At 40.5% G+C, this 13,992-nt stretch overlaps 2 protein-coding genes across 6 annotated transcripts in view; one reads left to right on the top strand and one right to left on the bottom strand.

Moving 5' to 3' along the window:
* LOC105449667 (proto-oncogene tyrosine-protein kinase ROS) overlaps positions 1-13,992 on the bottom strand; it is a 35,092-nt gene that overhangs the window by 2,956 nt on the left and 18,144 nt on the right. For 2 of the 3 annotated variants that reach the window (XM_011688996.1, XM_011688999.1), the window contains exons 3-18: positions 12,343-12,402; positions 12,081-12,171; positions 9,685-9,917; positions 9,123-9,362; positions 7,971-8,118; positions 7,106-7,599; positions 6,584-6,873; positions 6,078-6,443; positions 5,530-5,833; positions 4,982-5,305; positions 4,209-4,819; positions 3,347-4,000; positions 1,735-3,140; positions 1,115-1,540; positions 750-973; positions 57-527 (exon numbers count right to left, since the gene is read on the bottom strand). In XM_011688996.1, coding sequence (XP_011687298.1) covers positions 57-527; positions 750-973; positions 1,115-1,540; positions 1,735-3,140; positions 3,347-4,000; positions 4,209-4,819; positions 4,982-5,305; positions 5,530-5,833; positions 6,078-6,443; positions 6,584-6,873; positions 7,106-7,599; positions 7,971-8,118; positions 9,123-9,362; positions 9,685-9,917; positions 12,081-12,171; positions 12,343-12,402 — 6,342 coding nt within the window. The remainder of the gene's footprint in view (positions 1-56; positions 528-749; positions 974-1,114; positions 1,541-1,734; positions 3,141-3,346; positions 4,001-4,208; positions 4,820-4,981; positions 5,306-5,529; positions 5,834-6,077; positions 6,444-6,583; positions 6,874-7,105; positions 7,600-7,970; positions 8,119-9,122; positions 9,363-9,684; positions 9,918-12,080; positions 12,172-12,342; positions 12,403-13,992) is intronic. The other variant, XM_011688998.1, reaches the window with a different exon arrangement.
* On the top strand, positions 10,156-11,960 carry LOC105449666 (cAMP-dependent protein kinase catalytic subunit-like). 3 transcript variants are annotated; one of them, XM_011688995.1, is made up of 2 exons: positions 10,156-10,726; positions 10,903-11,960. In XM_011688995.1, exons 1-2 carry the CDS (start codon positions 10,406-10,408, stop codon positions 11,626-11,628), a joined length of 1,047 nt encoding a protein of 348 aa, XP_011687297.1. In that variant the 5' UTR covers positions 10,156-10,405; the 3' UTR covers positions 11,629-11,960. The 3 variants fall into 3 exon arrangements, with proteins under 3 accessions (XP_011687297.1, XP_011687296.1, XP_011687295.1); XM_011688994.1 differs by having other exon boundaries at positions 10,156-10,732; positions 10,909-11,960; XM_011688993.1 differs by having other exon boundaries at positions 10,156-10,780; positions 10,909-11,960.

Raw genomic sequence — 13,992 nt, 5'->3', positions numbered from 1 at the left:
TGAAAGTGAGTAACTTATGAAGTTTCCTTCATTTTTTTCAAAAGTTTGCGATTTACCTTCCGATAATAGTCATTCTTGTAAATATCTCTGGCTAGTCCGAAATCGCCAATTTTCACGACGCGGTTTTCGCGATCTCTCGCGGACACCAGACAATTTCGACACGCGAGATCTCTGTGCACGAAGTGCAATTCCTCCAGGTAGCGACAGCCACGCGCGACGTCCTCGCACATGGCGAGCAGGTCCTGCAGACGCAGAGCGTGCGAGTCTGTAGGCTGCAAGGACCGACTCTCCCTTAAATAACTTAGCAGATCACCGGCCTCCATTAATTCCAACACGAGTAACGGAGGATCCGTGTCCAAGCAGACACCCAGTAACCTCAGCACGTGCTTGTGACGAAAATGACTCATGAGCCTGGCCTCTTGCACGAATTCCGTCTTCTCTTGCGAAGAGGCGTCCTTACGTAGCATCTTTATGGCGACGGGCGTTATGCCCGGTCCTTCTAAATCCTTGGCATTTCCCTGAAATACCTGCGAAACATTTAAAATTGATTTAATATAAATCACATTTAAAAAATCCTATATTTTAATATTGCGGAAATAATTCATTCTTCTCCCGCGTCTGATTTTGTCTTAAAATAGCTTTAGTAGAGGAGATTCTACTGAAAATACACATTTTATTTCTTGGCTCCCTAAAATTCTACGGATTAAAATGATTTTTATTAAGATCTTGATAAAAATTAGATTTCTTACCTTTCCGAACGCGCCGCTACCTAGGAACTTCGTCAGCGTGATTTGCTCTTGTCTGATTTTGGGCAGTGCAGAATCGTCCGGATCGTTTTGTAGCGTAGAGGCATAAAGCGCGTTAGATTGCACGAAGTTCCCGCGAGGGATCTCACGGAGGGTCGCTAATTCGACATTGGACACTATCGGTGGCAAAACTGTCTTCTTGTCTTCTTTCCGTTGTCGATACACTGCTGAATAACATTACGATATACTCGTCTGATCTCACGCATTGCCACGTAAATGTACAATAATTAAACGTAAATCGTCTTCTATTGACAAAAGTTTAATTTAAAAAATTCCATTCTATCGAAATTAATTTTCGCAATACTTACAGCAGAAAAAATAACAAAAGCACACGAACACTATGGTAATAACGATCGCGATGAGGCCCAGCATCAGCGGCAGATGCTGTTGCGTAGCCAGTATTCCGCCGGCATTCTCCGTTAGATCAACGATCGCGCTCGATTTACTCCAAGCGCCGAAACCATAGGCATTTTTGGCTTGCACGCGAAAATGATACTTCTGATCCACGTCCCCGGGAATTATCCAATAATTATCCGTTCCGTTGTAATACAAATTCCAGTGCTCGTTCTCGCTACTCTTGTCGCCTGGCTTGTAGCTGTCGTCGACGACCAGGCCTTCCAGTCGATACAAAGTCACCTGCGAGCCGTGAGCTTGCGCGGGATCCCAGTTAATTTGATACAAGGCATTTCGGAATCTCGTTACTACAGGCACCCCCGGAGCGCTCGGGACGTCACCTTTGTTGAACACAGAATACAAGTTCAAGTACTTGTTTTATTTCATTATATTTACTTCTATTTGAAACCTCATCGTGTTAACTTAATTGTATTTTTATAATAATACTAAAACATATTTTCGCACTTAATAAGAATGGGATATCAATAATGCCTCAAAATAATTATTATGTAATATGATAAATAAATTCGATTACCGAGCGTTTGGAATGTAAATCTCTCATCGGACGGCCATATAAAGTCCTCCTTATATTTCAGCCGCAAGCGAAATTTGTACGAGGTGCGCGGCTGCAAGCCTTTTATATGATACACCACTTCGCTTCCGTTCGCTTCAGCGTGTCGCGCGACTTGCCACTCCTCCGTGGCAACGTCCTGGTACTCCAACAAGTAGTCGAGCGTCAGGTTGACGCTCGGGGTCCAAGATATGTTCATGCTGTTCATGCTTACTCCGTTCATCGTCAAGTTGTTCGGCTCCGAGTACATGTAAAGGTCTTGGCCGTGGCTGTCGTTGTATAAGTTGTAGAAATCGGCGGGATACACGCGGACGCTCACCACATACTTCTGCCCCGGCGACAACGGCTGCAGTATCATGAAAAATCTACCGTCCGCCGTGCGTTTGAGGTCGGTGACCAGCTGCTCGCCCTTTGGTCGCACGCCGTCCTGCGAGTAGATCGGGGATACCCAGTGCACCTCGTAGGACACCATCGCGGAGTTCAGCAACTGGGGCGGCATCCAGTAAACCGCCGCCTTCGTCGGCGTTAAGGCTTCAACCGTGACGTTCTCCGGCCTGCTGGGCCTGCCCGCGCTGGTCTTCAGCACCACATCCGCGCCGAATTTCGGTGTTGACAGCATGTCAACGTATAAATTGGTCAGCGCCAGTTTCAACTTGTATTCCGTGAACGGTCTTAATCTCTTGATCTCGAAACGCCTCTCGTACGTCTTCACCGTGAGCTCCTCGCACTTGCTGGGCTCCTCGTTCTTCAAACAGTGGGACACGTTGATGCGGTACAGCGTGGTGGGTAGACTGTATCTGTGACATCCGTGCTCAGGACTCGGCTCCGGAAGACTGACGAGGATGCTGTCCGCCGTTTCGCTCACCCTCTCGACGTTGTAGTTTATTTGGCGGGGTCTCAGGCACATCGCGGTGGGATAGGGTTGCAGGGACTTGCCGAAGGCTTTGATCTGACGTACGTTAGGCAGATAGAAGCTCTTCACCTCTGGCTTGGACGAGTTTTCCTTGTCCGCCACGAAGGAATGTTCCTTTTTCAAGAAATAGATTTGATCTTCCGTTTCATTAGACCAGTATATGTTCATTTTATCGACCGTGAGATATGTGAGAGCCGGTGTTTTGAAGCTTGCCTGCAATATCACATTGCACTCGCAACCGTAAATATCAGCCACGTTTAAGCGCCCATTCGATGATATCCAGTACATCATCGGTTTTTTGATATTAGTCTTGTCAATTGTCAATGTGGATATTAGAGACTGTAGGTATCTCTGCGGACAGGTGCACGCGCTACTATTGTTTCTAAAAAAGTATTGCACATTTTTTCCCTCGAGATCCGACTGCATTATTGCACTTCCCTCATTCCAATATAAAGAGCTGGAAAAAATTTTATTTATCTAACTTTAATTAGGGATTTTAATATAATAAAATAAATACATAATAAAATAAATACAATTAAGACATTTTCTTTACAAAATTTCATGTTTTCTAATTCATAATTTATCATTTTGATTATAATAAAGTTAGCATTTTGAAAAATGAAAAAAATGACAATAATTATATTAAAAACAAAATTGACATACCCCAAAGATGGCAGCATATCTAAAGTCGGAATACGTCCTCCTCTCCTTAATATAATGTCGTATTTGACTATGTGGCTTGACCACATTGTTAAATCCAATCTCATGATGTAGCTGCTGCTGATTTGCCACTCGTCTTTATTATATTCATATTCCACCCAGTACAGATTTCTCGCTACCCAATCGACGCAGAGGCTGTGCGCGGTATTGTTCAAAGTGAGTATCTTCGTCGCGTTGGCTCCATTCATGTCCGACGTCACCAGTTCCCGCATCTCACTGATCCAGTAAATCTTATTCTCCATTGTCAAATAATTGACCTCCGACGCGATGTGCCTGGTGAGCGTGTAATTGATCTCGTTATCCAAGTCCGATATCCTCACAGCGTCGGCCGTGGCGACTAACAATTTGGGCACCGGATTCTCATACGTGCTCGACACGCCGATGGGATCCGTGAAAGGACCAGCACCGATCTCAGTATGCGCTCGTACTTTGAAGTAATAGGTCGTGTTACGTCTTAGATTAGGCAGCAGGAACTCTAGCTCCGTAGCCGGGATGCTGTAGTCGTGGAAGACTGACTTTTCCTTTCGGTTCTCAATGGACCAACAATGGACCGTGTATCCTTGGATTACTCCGTTTGTAAACTCGGGCTGATTCCACCTATGAAGAAAATGAGATACTTTTAGAATTTTTATTTCTCGCAAATCTGTAACGAAGTTACACAGATCTTATGCTCGTACTCTCTAAATTTTCTGGAGTGAATCTCCAAAAGAGTAAAAATTCACTCCAGAAAATTTCGAGAATACATGTATAAAAAATCTAAGGAAATAAAAAGTCTGCAGATAAGATTCTAGAGTTTTTTTTTTACCTAAATATTGCAAAAATGTCGATATCCTGGCTTTCTTGTAGAAGGATATTTTTGTAGAACTCGACGAATGCTCTGGGAGATGTTGGCTCGGTCGGCACGCTCTGCGGAGATCTCAAGATTTTTCGAGAATGGTGCGCCGTTTCCCAGTAAGTAAATGCCTTCACGGTGACTTCCAGGATGGAATAGGGCAAGATCTGATCCGAGTTATTGTAGGGCATCGTCGTTTCGATCGTGATTTCCGGGTTCGAATTCGTATTAATGTAATCCGCGAATTTCACCTCGTAGAAGACCGTGCCGTAGTTAATGTTCTTCACGGGATCCCACGATATGTTGAAGTTTCTCCAGGTCCCTTCGACTCTTATGCTAGAGTGATTGACTGCGTTCGGCAGAACCACCACGGTCTCCGACGTCAGATTTTTCGGGTACTTATGATGCGCGGGATCTATAACTGCCACCATGTACAAGCTGGACAAAGTGATCCCATTGATCACAGCTGTGTTCTGACCGGAGAGATCACCGATCACTGCGTTTCTGTCGTCCTGTAGCCAGAGCAGGTGCTCGGAAAAATAGCACAAAGGGCCTTGTATACTTGGATGTTGCAAAGCAGAAACCTTGAATTGAAAATTTATTATTTATATTATTATTTTTGTTTTTAACTGTTTATTTTGCTTTTTTATTCTATTTAATTATTCAAATCTTTGAGGAGATAATTATGTTCATTTGTTAAAAATAATAACATTCATAAAAATTAACAATAAAAGTGTAAAATGCACCTTTTCTGAAATGATTTTATGGCTCATTGGAATTCTCTCAGACGTAGGTGCACGATAGACGATGGATCCGTGTTCGTAACTTCGAACAATCCAGTAGACATATCTGTTTTCAGTATCGAGAGTTAATCCCATTACTTGTCTGCCGGTAAAAATTTCGTCCACATGATAGGATCTTCTGTCTTGTCCATTCAATCGCGCAACTTCCACGGCGTGACCAGTGGACCAATACAAGTATGCCTCGAGAGAGTCGATCATGAGCTCTTTTACAATTGCTAAGATAGACATCGGCTCTTGCTGAGATCCATTCAGGTTCGCTCTTGTTATCTGTATATCGGAATAATATATTGCACCGTAAAATATTTAAAAAAACTTAAAATTTTACAGCAATCAAAGATCTAAATGACAGTCACAGAATAGTGATATAATAAATATTTTGCTAAATATTCTTTGCTTTCAATCTTAGAAGAACATAACAAATTTAATTTGTTTTAAATTAACGAGAGAGACTAAGCATTTTAAGTTAAAGACAAAGATCTAATTATATTTACAATCTGCTGTTTTGGATTTGCCCAATATAGCTTCTTCGATATCCAGTCCACGGCTACGCTTCCCACCGAATGTATGTTCAGCTTCGTCTTCTGATGGTTGCTGATATTATAACGATACAGCGCTGAATTATTTCCTACTATGTATAACACATCCTTGTACCAACTAACATCGACGATATGGAATTCATTCTCGGACTCCTGCAGAATCGCCTTGTTAACAAGCGTGTCAATATTTTCGCCAGTTACGTCGCTTCTCAAAATTCCTTCGTTCGACGACCATAAGATAGACGCGTGTGACCCATTTCTAAAGGTACACACAAATTTATTTAATTACTAATTGAGATAATTGGCGTAAAGTGAAGGTGACACTTTGTAAATATAAATCCTACGCATGTAAAGTTTCAACTAAAAAAGAAATAATTGAATATTGTATTTATAATTTTTCTGAAATATCTTAAAAGTATCCAAAATCAAGCAAACCTAATATATTAAATTTATTACTTGTTATTTAATAGATTTCGCTCAGTAAAGTTATTTATTAATATTACCTTAAGGTTCGCCCTCGAAATTCCGTAGACCACGGTCCTCTGCCGGCGCTCGTGTAGGCCGCGGCTCTGATCAAATATACCGATCTTTCTCGCAAGTTATGAACTGTGTCAGACAATCCGGCGATATTCATATGATTGATGATCTGTCTGATTTCGCCAGTAAATTCGTTTTTGATTTCGAGCTCATACAACCAATTTTGCCAAGCACCTTTTCCTTGGCCGCCCAATAAATGAGGCGCTTGCCACGAGATCTTTGCTCTTTCCACCCCTAGAACAGCTTGCACACCTGTGGGTGGATTCACCGGGACGGGAATCGGTTGACTTGCGTTCATCAATACGGTCACACTTACGAAGGAGGTGTTGGACCTATAAAGAAAAGAATATTTTTGAACTTTTAATGTAGGTTTTATTGAACATACAATTAATGTCTTCTTTTCTCAATTAAATACACAAAATCGGGTAAAATCTTTTATAATATAAAATGAAAAAAAATATATATATATTACTTGTCAGGATAGGAATTGTGGAAGTATCTGTCTTGGCCGGGATGATAGCCTTCGGTAAGGACCTCTTCGCCGTTAGTCCAGTAGAACAGTCCATTTGCTGTGGCTAGGGAAACAGTATTAATGAATTTCGGCGTCTGCGTATTGGGGCGAAGATCAAAAACTTCGCGACCGTCCAACGATACGGAAAACACTGTGTTGTTTTTGTTATGAGGAACGAGCAATCGAAAATTCATATGGTCTATTGTAAAAGCACCCAAATTAGAATCTTCGAGAATTAAATCTGGTGAAACCTAAAAAAAAAAAAAATATTACTTAGAAATTAAAAAGAAAATAATTATTATAATACAATATCATATCTTAAAAAAATTATTTTTTTAAGAAAATAAAAAAGATTAAGTCTTATATCAAAAGTAAAGATAAAACAATTAATTGATTTTTAAATATAAAGATATTGCGTCTCTTAATACAGCTAGAATAAATAGAAGCTTTGTTAATATAATGACAGGTGAAAATAATCGACACCTCGTGTTTCACACCGTTGCTGATGGCGGCCAGATCTAATCTGTACAGTCCCGCTTTAGAGATCCAGAAAAGATATCCATTGTAAGGATCAATCTCGATATGCGAGGGTCGGGTTGAAACGTGGCCAGCCACGGCCACTGTACAACTCTTGCCATCCAGATTGCATCTGGATATCTGCCACGTCGTGTATTTCATTTCTTTTAGGATGTACAAGTGAAGATTCAGCCAGTCGACGGAAAGGCTCATGGGTGTAAAGCTCATTGCTCCGGGGGTCAAAATGGCCCTCGGCGTGGATCGCTCGATAATCGAAGTTCGGAACACGTAACCGTTCGAAGTGGAAACAAATAATTGCGCAGACGCCACGTGTACCGCGACACCGCAAATCACATTCTCGGTCCTGTAAATGACGCTAGGCTCGTCCAACATATTGGCGTTCTGCTTCCTGATCAGGTGTTTACCACCGAGGATGAGAATCGGTTCTTGAGTATCCTTGACTAAAATTCGTCTTATTAGTCATTCCAAAATGTAAATTTTTATTTTATAAACGTACGTAAATTACAAAGTTTGAAAATTGATAGAGAGTATTTTGGTTCTTTAAAATAGACGATGTGAAAGGGTTAATAAGTATTATAAGATATGCGACTGTTCGAAAAAAAAATTTAGTCAGCAAAATGATAAGATCGATATTTATTTTGTACTATTTTGCAAACAGTGACAACATTTTTTCGATAGAAAACGAGATTTATGTTCCTTCTATTATTGAGAGATTCCGTGTGTGTCCCTCTTGAAAAGTTATATTATCGTCGTACGAGAGATTTCTTTTGTTAACGTTAAATATGCTTTTATTAATTTTCTCGCAACGTACCGGTGGGTTCTGGAGTCGTAGAAATATATACAGTCGCTGGCGGACCTTCGCCGACACCGTTTCTCATGGTCACGCTGACAGAATAATTCTGATTGGGTTGAAGGTTTTGAAACATGTAGTGATCGGTATTGTCGGAGACTGGGATATCCTGTTGATAAAATACAACTTGTATTGTATAACTTGTACAAACGCACTGTCCTATCCAAATCTCGTGTTAGAAAATAGAAATGCAGTTGGGAGAATAAAAGACCGTCAAGCCAGAAACTTTCGCAGAAGATCTGGTTCGTGCAAGTCGTTGAACTAATGTTAGAGGGTAACACGATTTATAAAAATGCGATAGGATATTTATCATTAAAGCAGTGCATGCACCAAGTTAATGTTGAAGATTAATGCCGATGCGTTCGCATTCATTCACATAAAGAATTTTACGATATGCAATCCGTCAATTCTTTTCATTCTTCCGCAAAATGAAATAAGAAAACTATGTATTTTTATCTGTGCAGATAAAAAAATTATATTTCTTAAATGTAAAGAAATTTTATTATTAAATGCGTGGGAATTAATGCTTTGCATGGCATTAATACTCTAAAGCATGCATTCTCTGCAAATTGATATTAGCATGCAACACGAAAAGCGAAAAGGGATAAAATAAAAATTCATTGACTTTAATTCTGAGCATAACAAATATTTGAGCAGAAGTTGTGATAAAAAGTTATTAAAAAAATATTAGTTAAATATTTTTAAAGTTGCAGCAACAGATCAGCATTATCCTCAACGTCGCAATTTATATAACTATAAATTAATATAATTAATTAATTAATTAATTAATTAATATAAACTCTGTTAACGTGGTCAATGAATTTTCTTCAAACGGAATAACGGAGTCTACCTTGCAGAACCAACCTTGCATATTGCTCTTCTACAAACAACAGTTAGGCAGTACAGCAAAGCGTGACGATGCCGACGCGCCTTGCGAGCGCGCGCGAAAATGTCGGCTTTAGGGAGTGCACAAAGTTAAAGGAGAAGAAGAAATGCTTGTGCATACGGAAGTACGCGAAAGACACATCAGTGCGTATGGCAAAAAATGTAGTTCGGCCGTAGGACAAATGTGTCCCTGTATTAGACTATCATCGGTTCTGGCGTAGCGTGTACCTTAAGCTGGGAGTGTTCAACCCCTTGCAGACGCAGGACATAGGACAAAAGTGGTCCGTTCGGGAATGGGCCCGGTTCCCAAGACACTGAGACGCGGTAGCTGTCTACCGGCACCGATCTTAAAATTATCGGTGCTGATGTCGGTAGACCGGCCGCGTACGTTAATATTACCACGCTCGGCGCTGAGAAGATCGGCTCCGGATTGTGCTGCGACGATTTCAGGAGCAGCGCTACGCGAAACTGCAAACGCCAGCGTTTGTTTTTTTTTTTTTCATCAAGAGGAGAGTAATCCGTAGAGAAAGAAATGGTTCAACAGTTTAAGAACATTCCACCTAAAGTCTACATCAAATTTTGATTAACGTACGTTTGGCGGAATCTCTCGAGAAATAATGGGGATAATTTTATCTTTCGTCAATATATGAATATACGTGATTCACTTTTAAGTATTACAAGTGAATAGAAGATTAATACTTAATTGTAACTTCTTTGCTTCCACGTTCAATTATTGCACTTTTAATGAAGTATAATATTGTCGTGATTCTCCTTTTCCGTCCTTACGTACCCTGTACTTAGTGTATGGCTGCAGATTCTCGACCAGTATCTGATCGCTCTCGCGATCCCATGACTGATTCCGGCAATATTGCCATGTCTCAGCTCGTTCTTCGTATCTCCATTGCACCAGGTATGTTATACCGGCGCGTCTGTCTATGTCTACACCTTTCCATTCGAGGCTGAGCGACGTCGCCGTCAACGAGTCCGCGACCAACGCCGGCGCCGGTGGGATGCCGATTTCCGCTGTTCATTAAAAAAGATTTTCTCGTTTAGTTTAGAAACAACTTTACGGAGTAGCTAAAATGCAAACAGATATTTCATTTATATTTTATTATACAGATATTTTATTTATATTACATACACATATTGTATATATATATATATATATATATGTGTGTGTGTGTGTGTGTGTGTGTGTGTGTGTGTGTGTGTGTGTGTGTGTAAAATAATTAAAAGAGAAATTAATTTTCGAAATAATGCAGAAGCGACGCAACGATGCGATGCAATGATGAATAGTACTATAAAAAACAACGTACGATCATCTTGTCACGCGGAGCAATCTTAAAACAATATGTCCTGTCACATCGTGTCGCTTTAATCCTACAGTTCGAAGGTGAAACATTTTTTTTGTGCCATAGAACCTTACAAAGCGTGTTGAAGGTACTATACTTACCATCCGGGGAGTGAACTCCAAAAAAAAGGTGAAGCATTTTGAAACACCCGACACACAAATGGTCGACAGCGAAAAAGAAAAGATGCTCAGGGAATATAACGAAATTCTGGAAAGCCTGAAGACGGCGTTCATGGAAAAGTGGAAGATGAAATTGAACGACAACGCAAAGCCGGGTGACTTCGAGCGTTTCCGAACTGTCGGCACCGGTGCCTTCGGCCGTGTCATGCTCGTCAAGCACAGATCGACGTCCACGTATTACGCCATGAAGATCCTCGACAAGGCGAAACTCGTGAAGATGAAGCAAGTGGACCACACGCGTAACGAAAAGCGAATCCTGCAGGCCATCAGCTTCCCCTTCACGGTCTTCATGGAGTTTTGCTTCAAGGCAAGGGTCGAGAGTCGAAGTAACGACATTGCTAATCCTTCGAATCTCGTAAATACATGAAGAAATCCATTTTATTCTTAAACAAAAAATCGAATTATCCATCCTTGCGTTTAATAGATCTCCAAAACGTTCTCGTAAAACAGATGCGTAAACGTGCTTTCAATTCCCATTTCAAGGACAATTCGTACGTGTACATGGTGCTGCCGTTCGCGCAGGGCGGCGAGATGTTCACCCATCTCAGACGTGTGGGAAAGTTCGATGAGTCGCAGGCGAGGTTCTACGCCGCCCAGGTGGCCTTGGCCCTGGAGTACCTGCACCATTGCAGCCTGATCTACCGGGACCTGAAGCCAGAGAACATCCTGATAGAGAACTCCGGCTACATCAGGATGACCGACTTCGGTTTCTGCAAGATGGTGGACAGTCGCACGTACACCCTGTGCGGGACACCGGAATACCTGGCGCCGGAGGTGATCCTGTCGAAGGGCTACGGCAAGGCCGTCGATTGGTGGAGCTTCGGCGTGCTGGTCTACGAGATGAACGCGGGATACCCGCCCTTCTACGGGCACGACCCCATGAAGATATATGAAAAGATCGTCGCGGGCAAGTACAAGTTCGCGCATCACTTTGGCGAGGAGCTGAGGGACATACTGAAGAACATTCTGCAAGTGGACCTGTCGAGAAGGTACGGCAATTTGAAGGAAGGCAGTATGGACATCAAGAACCATCGCTGGTTCGAATCTATCAACTGGGTCGAGATCTATCAACAGAAGGTGCGGCCGAGCTTCATTCCCCATTGCAGTAACAGCGGTGATGCTAGCAATTTCGATCAATACGACGAAGAACCGCTCGAGGTCTGCTCCTTTGATCAGTACAGCAAGGAATTCGCGAATTTTTAGAAATAACATTCGTAAATTAACATTAAAAAAATAAGAAATTAAGATATTGTGTGTGGAGATAGTTACTATATTGTGTATAAGAATATCTTTAAACATTTTTTACCGCCAAAGTAAAATTTGTTTACAATGACAATTAAATGAAATAATGTAAAAAGAAGGGAAAAAAAGAGAAGTACAGTAGTCGACAATATACTTTTTCTAAATATAGATACATATTACTTCTCTTCACGTATTTCGTACATAAACCTAATTAGTTGCATAGAGTGATATTAACTGTAAGTTTGAGATAATGTCGCGTTAACAACAAATAAAAATGTTCTTTGCTCTGATAAGATTTTTGGTGGTAACTTAATTATATGCTCTCATGTGATATATAAATTTATTAATTAAATGTACTGCTATCGAGTAATTTATAATTCTGAATTAATATCTCGAGAGAGATACGCAGTTACCTTTGAGCTGCTGAAAATAACGATTTAACGCATCGTGGCAGCCCAAAACGCAGTACAATTCCTTCGGCGGTAACAATTCTTGCGTTCCATTCTGCAAACATATATCGAGGGCTAACATTAAGCGTTTATTTCGCAAAAATTAGGAAAATATTACGTAAAATGACCGTGCAAAAAGTTACGTTACACTACAAGCGTAGTACGGCTTTACGTAAGTTTTCCCGATAATAAATGCCATAAAAACAAAAATAGCAGCGATACTAACGCAAACAGCTTGGCAGCTTGTGTCGAGCGCCTGTTCCCATGCTTCGCAGCCTTTCGTACACTGCAACAATAAGCATAAAGATAAGAAAACGACAGTAGAGATATTCTAATTGTATGTATTTGAACCCAGTCCTTTTGAATCTCACAAAAAATTCTGAACCTAAAATGTCGAGTACAGTTCACATTTGATCTCCTTTCTAATAAAATAAATGCATTGTATCATGTTCTCGTTATGATTTCTTCTTGAATTAGAGTTCAATTCTAGTTTTTCGAACATTGCTGTTGTCGTAGACTTGGTTAATTATGCGCTAGATAAGACACGGAATGAACAGTTTTGCTGAATTATCTAAAAATTTACCTAGATTTTCGAAAACAATTTTGTTGGACACTTAAGCTGATTACTAGTATGTCAAAATTCTTTCTCTGTACGGATAAAAAAAATCTCTCTACATGTAGAAATAAAATATCTTAATATAAATGAGATAAAAATACATATTTTCAAATTTGGACAAACTTTGTATATGTCATTCTTCTCGACGATAAAATACCTATGTAATTACTGTTATACCGTAGCATCTAATTTGAAATCTATCGAAAAATTTTATCTTTCTTTTTTAAAAGCGTTTAATACATATCTCACGGGGATTTATTCTTTAATATGGCATTATTCGTTTTAATAATTAGAATTTTTCGCAGATGCGCACAACTTTCGCAGTCATTCTCGTCTGAATATACATTTATTGCTTCACATTCGGGGCAAACAATGAAACGCTCCACGCGTGTACATCGGATTTGTGGAAAATCGATTTATCCGGCGTGCATTCTTTCGCCGAAGGTCGTCGTGCGCGTTCTACAATTCGCTAAAATACAGCGCCGGAAGTTGGCTGAACAATGGGTCACGTTATCCGGAGCGAAGTGACATAACTCGTCGTGCCGCTACGTGGCGAAACCGTAATTTTTCGTGGCCGCATCCGATCTCGGGCTGCGTGGCACGTGTCTCAAGTAACGCCCACGTTCATAAGACGCTCGTTGCGTGGTACCATGTCGGGCATGGATTTGCGAACTGAAGTTTAACGCATTAACTTTCTGCACGAGAGGATGTGGGCATTTGTCGTCGACAACAAGCCTGCTGAAGCTGAGGACGCGTACGGCTCAGCTTCCACTGCGTCAGTGCGCGCTGTTTATCTTGCGATTTATCGATGCGGTTCTTTTGGAACCATGTAAGTTTCTCGAAAATAATCCCGAAGAGAAGACCCATGTTTATATCAGATAAAAATATTTAAATGCGAAAGCTTTTTTAAGCCACTTCGATTTAATTGATATATTGATGTACAACAGATTGATTTATTAAATTTCTTCATCTAAAGTGGAGTGACATAAAACTCATTGTGTCGCGTAATTTAGTATTATTGGATTTTGAATATTACACTTTGCGTATAATGATAAAAGAATAAATTTATTATCTGAAGAAATGGTCAGAGGTAAATTTGTATCAATTTTTATGTCATTGCTTCAGATTTGGATTTGTTCTTGTGAATGTGAAGCATTTTTTCGCAATACACCATACAGGGACATAAGTGTTGTTTTTAAAGAAAACATTAGAGTGGAGCATTCAAATACAACTGAAAGTATAAATATACATGCAGGAGCG

The sequence above is a fragment of the Wasmannia auropunctata genome, unplaced genomic scaffold (genome assembly GCF_000956235.1).
Source record: "Wasmannia auropunctata unplaced genomic scaffold, wasmannia.A_1.0 LD336074.1, whole genome shotgun sequence".
Classification (NCBI taxonomy): Eukaryota; Metazoa; Arthropoda; class Insecta; order Hymenoptera; family Formicidae; genus Wasmannia; species Wasmannia auropunctata.
Note: the sequence above shows the minus strand (reverse complement) of the source record. Positions and strands in the feature narration are given on the sequence as shown.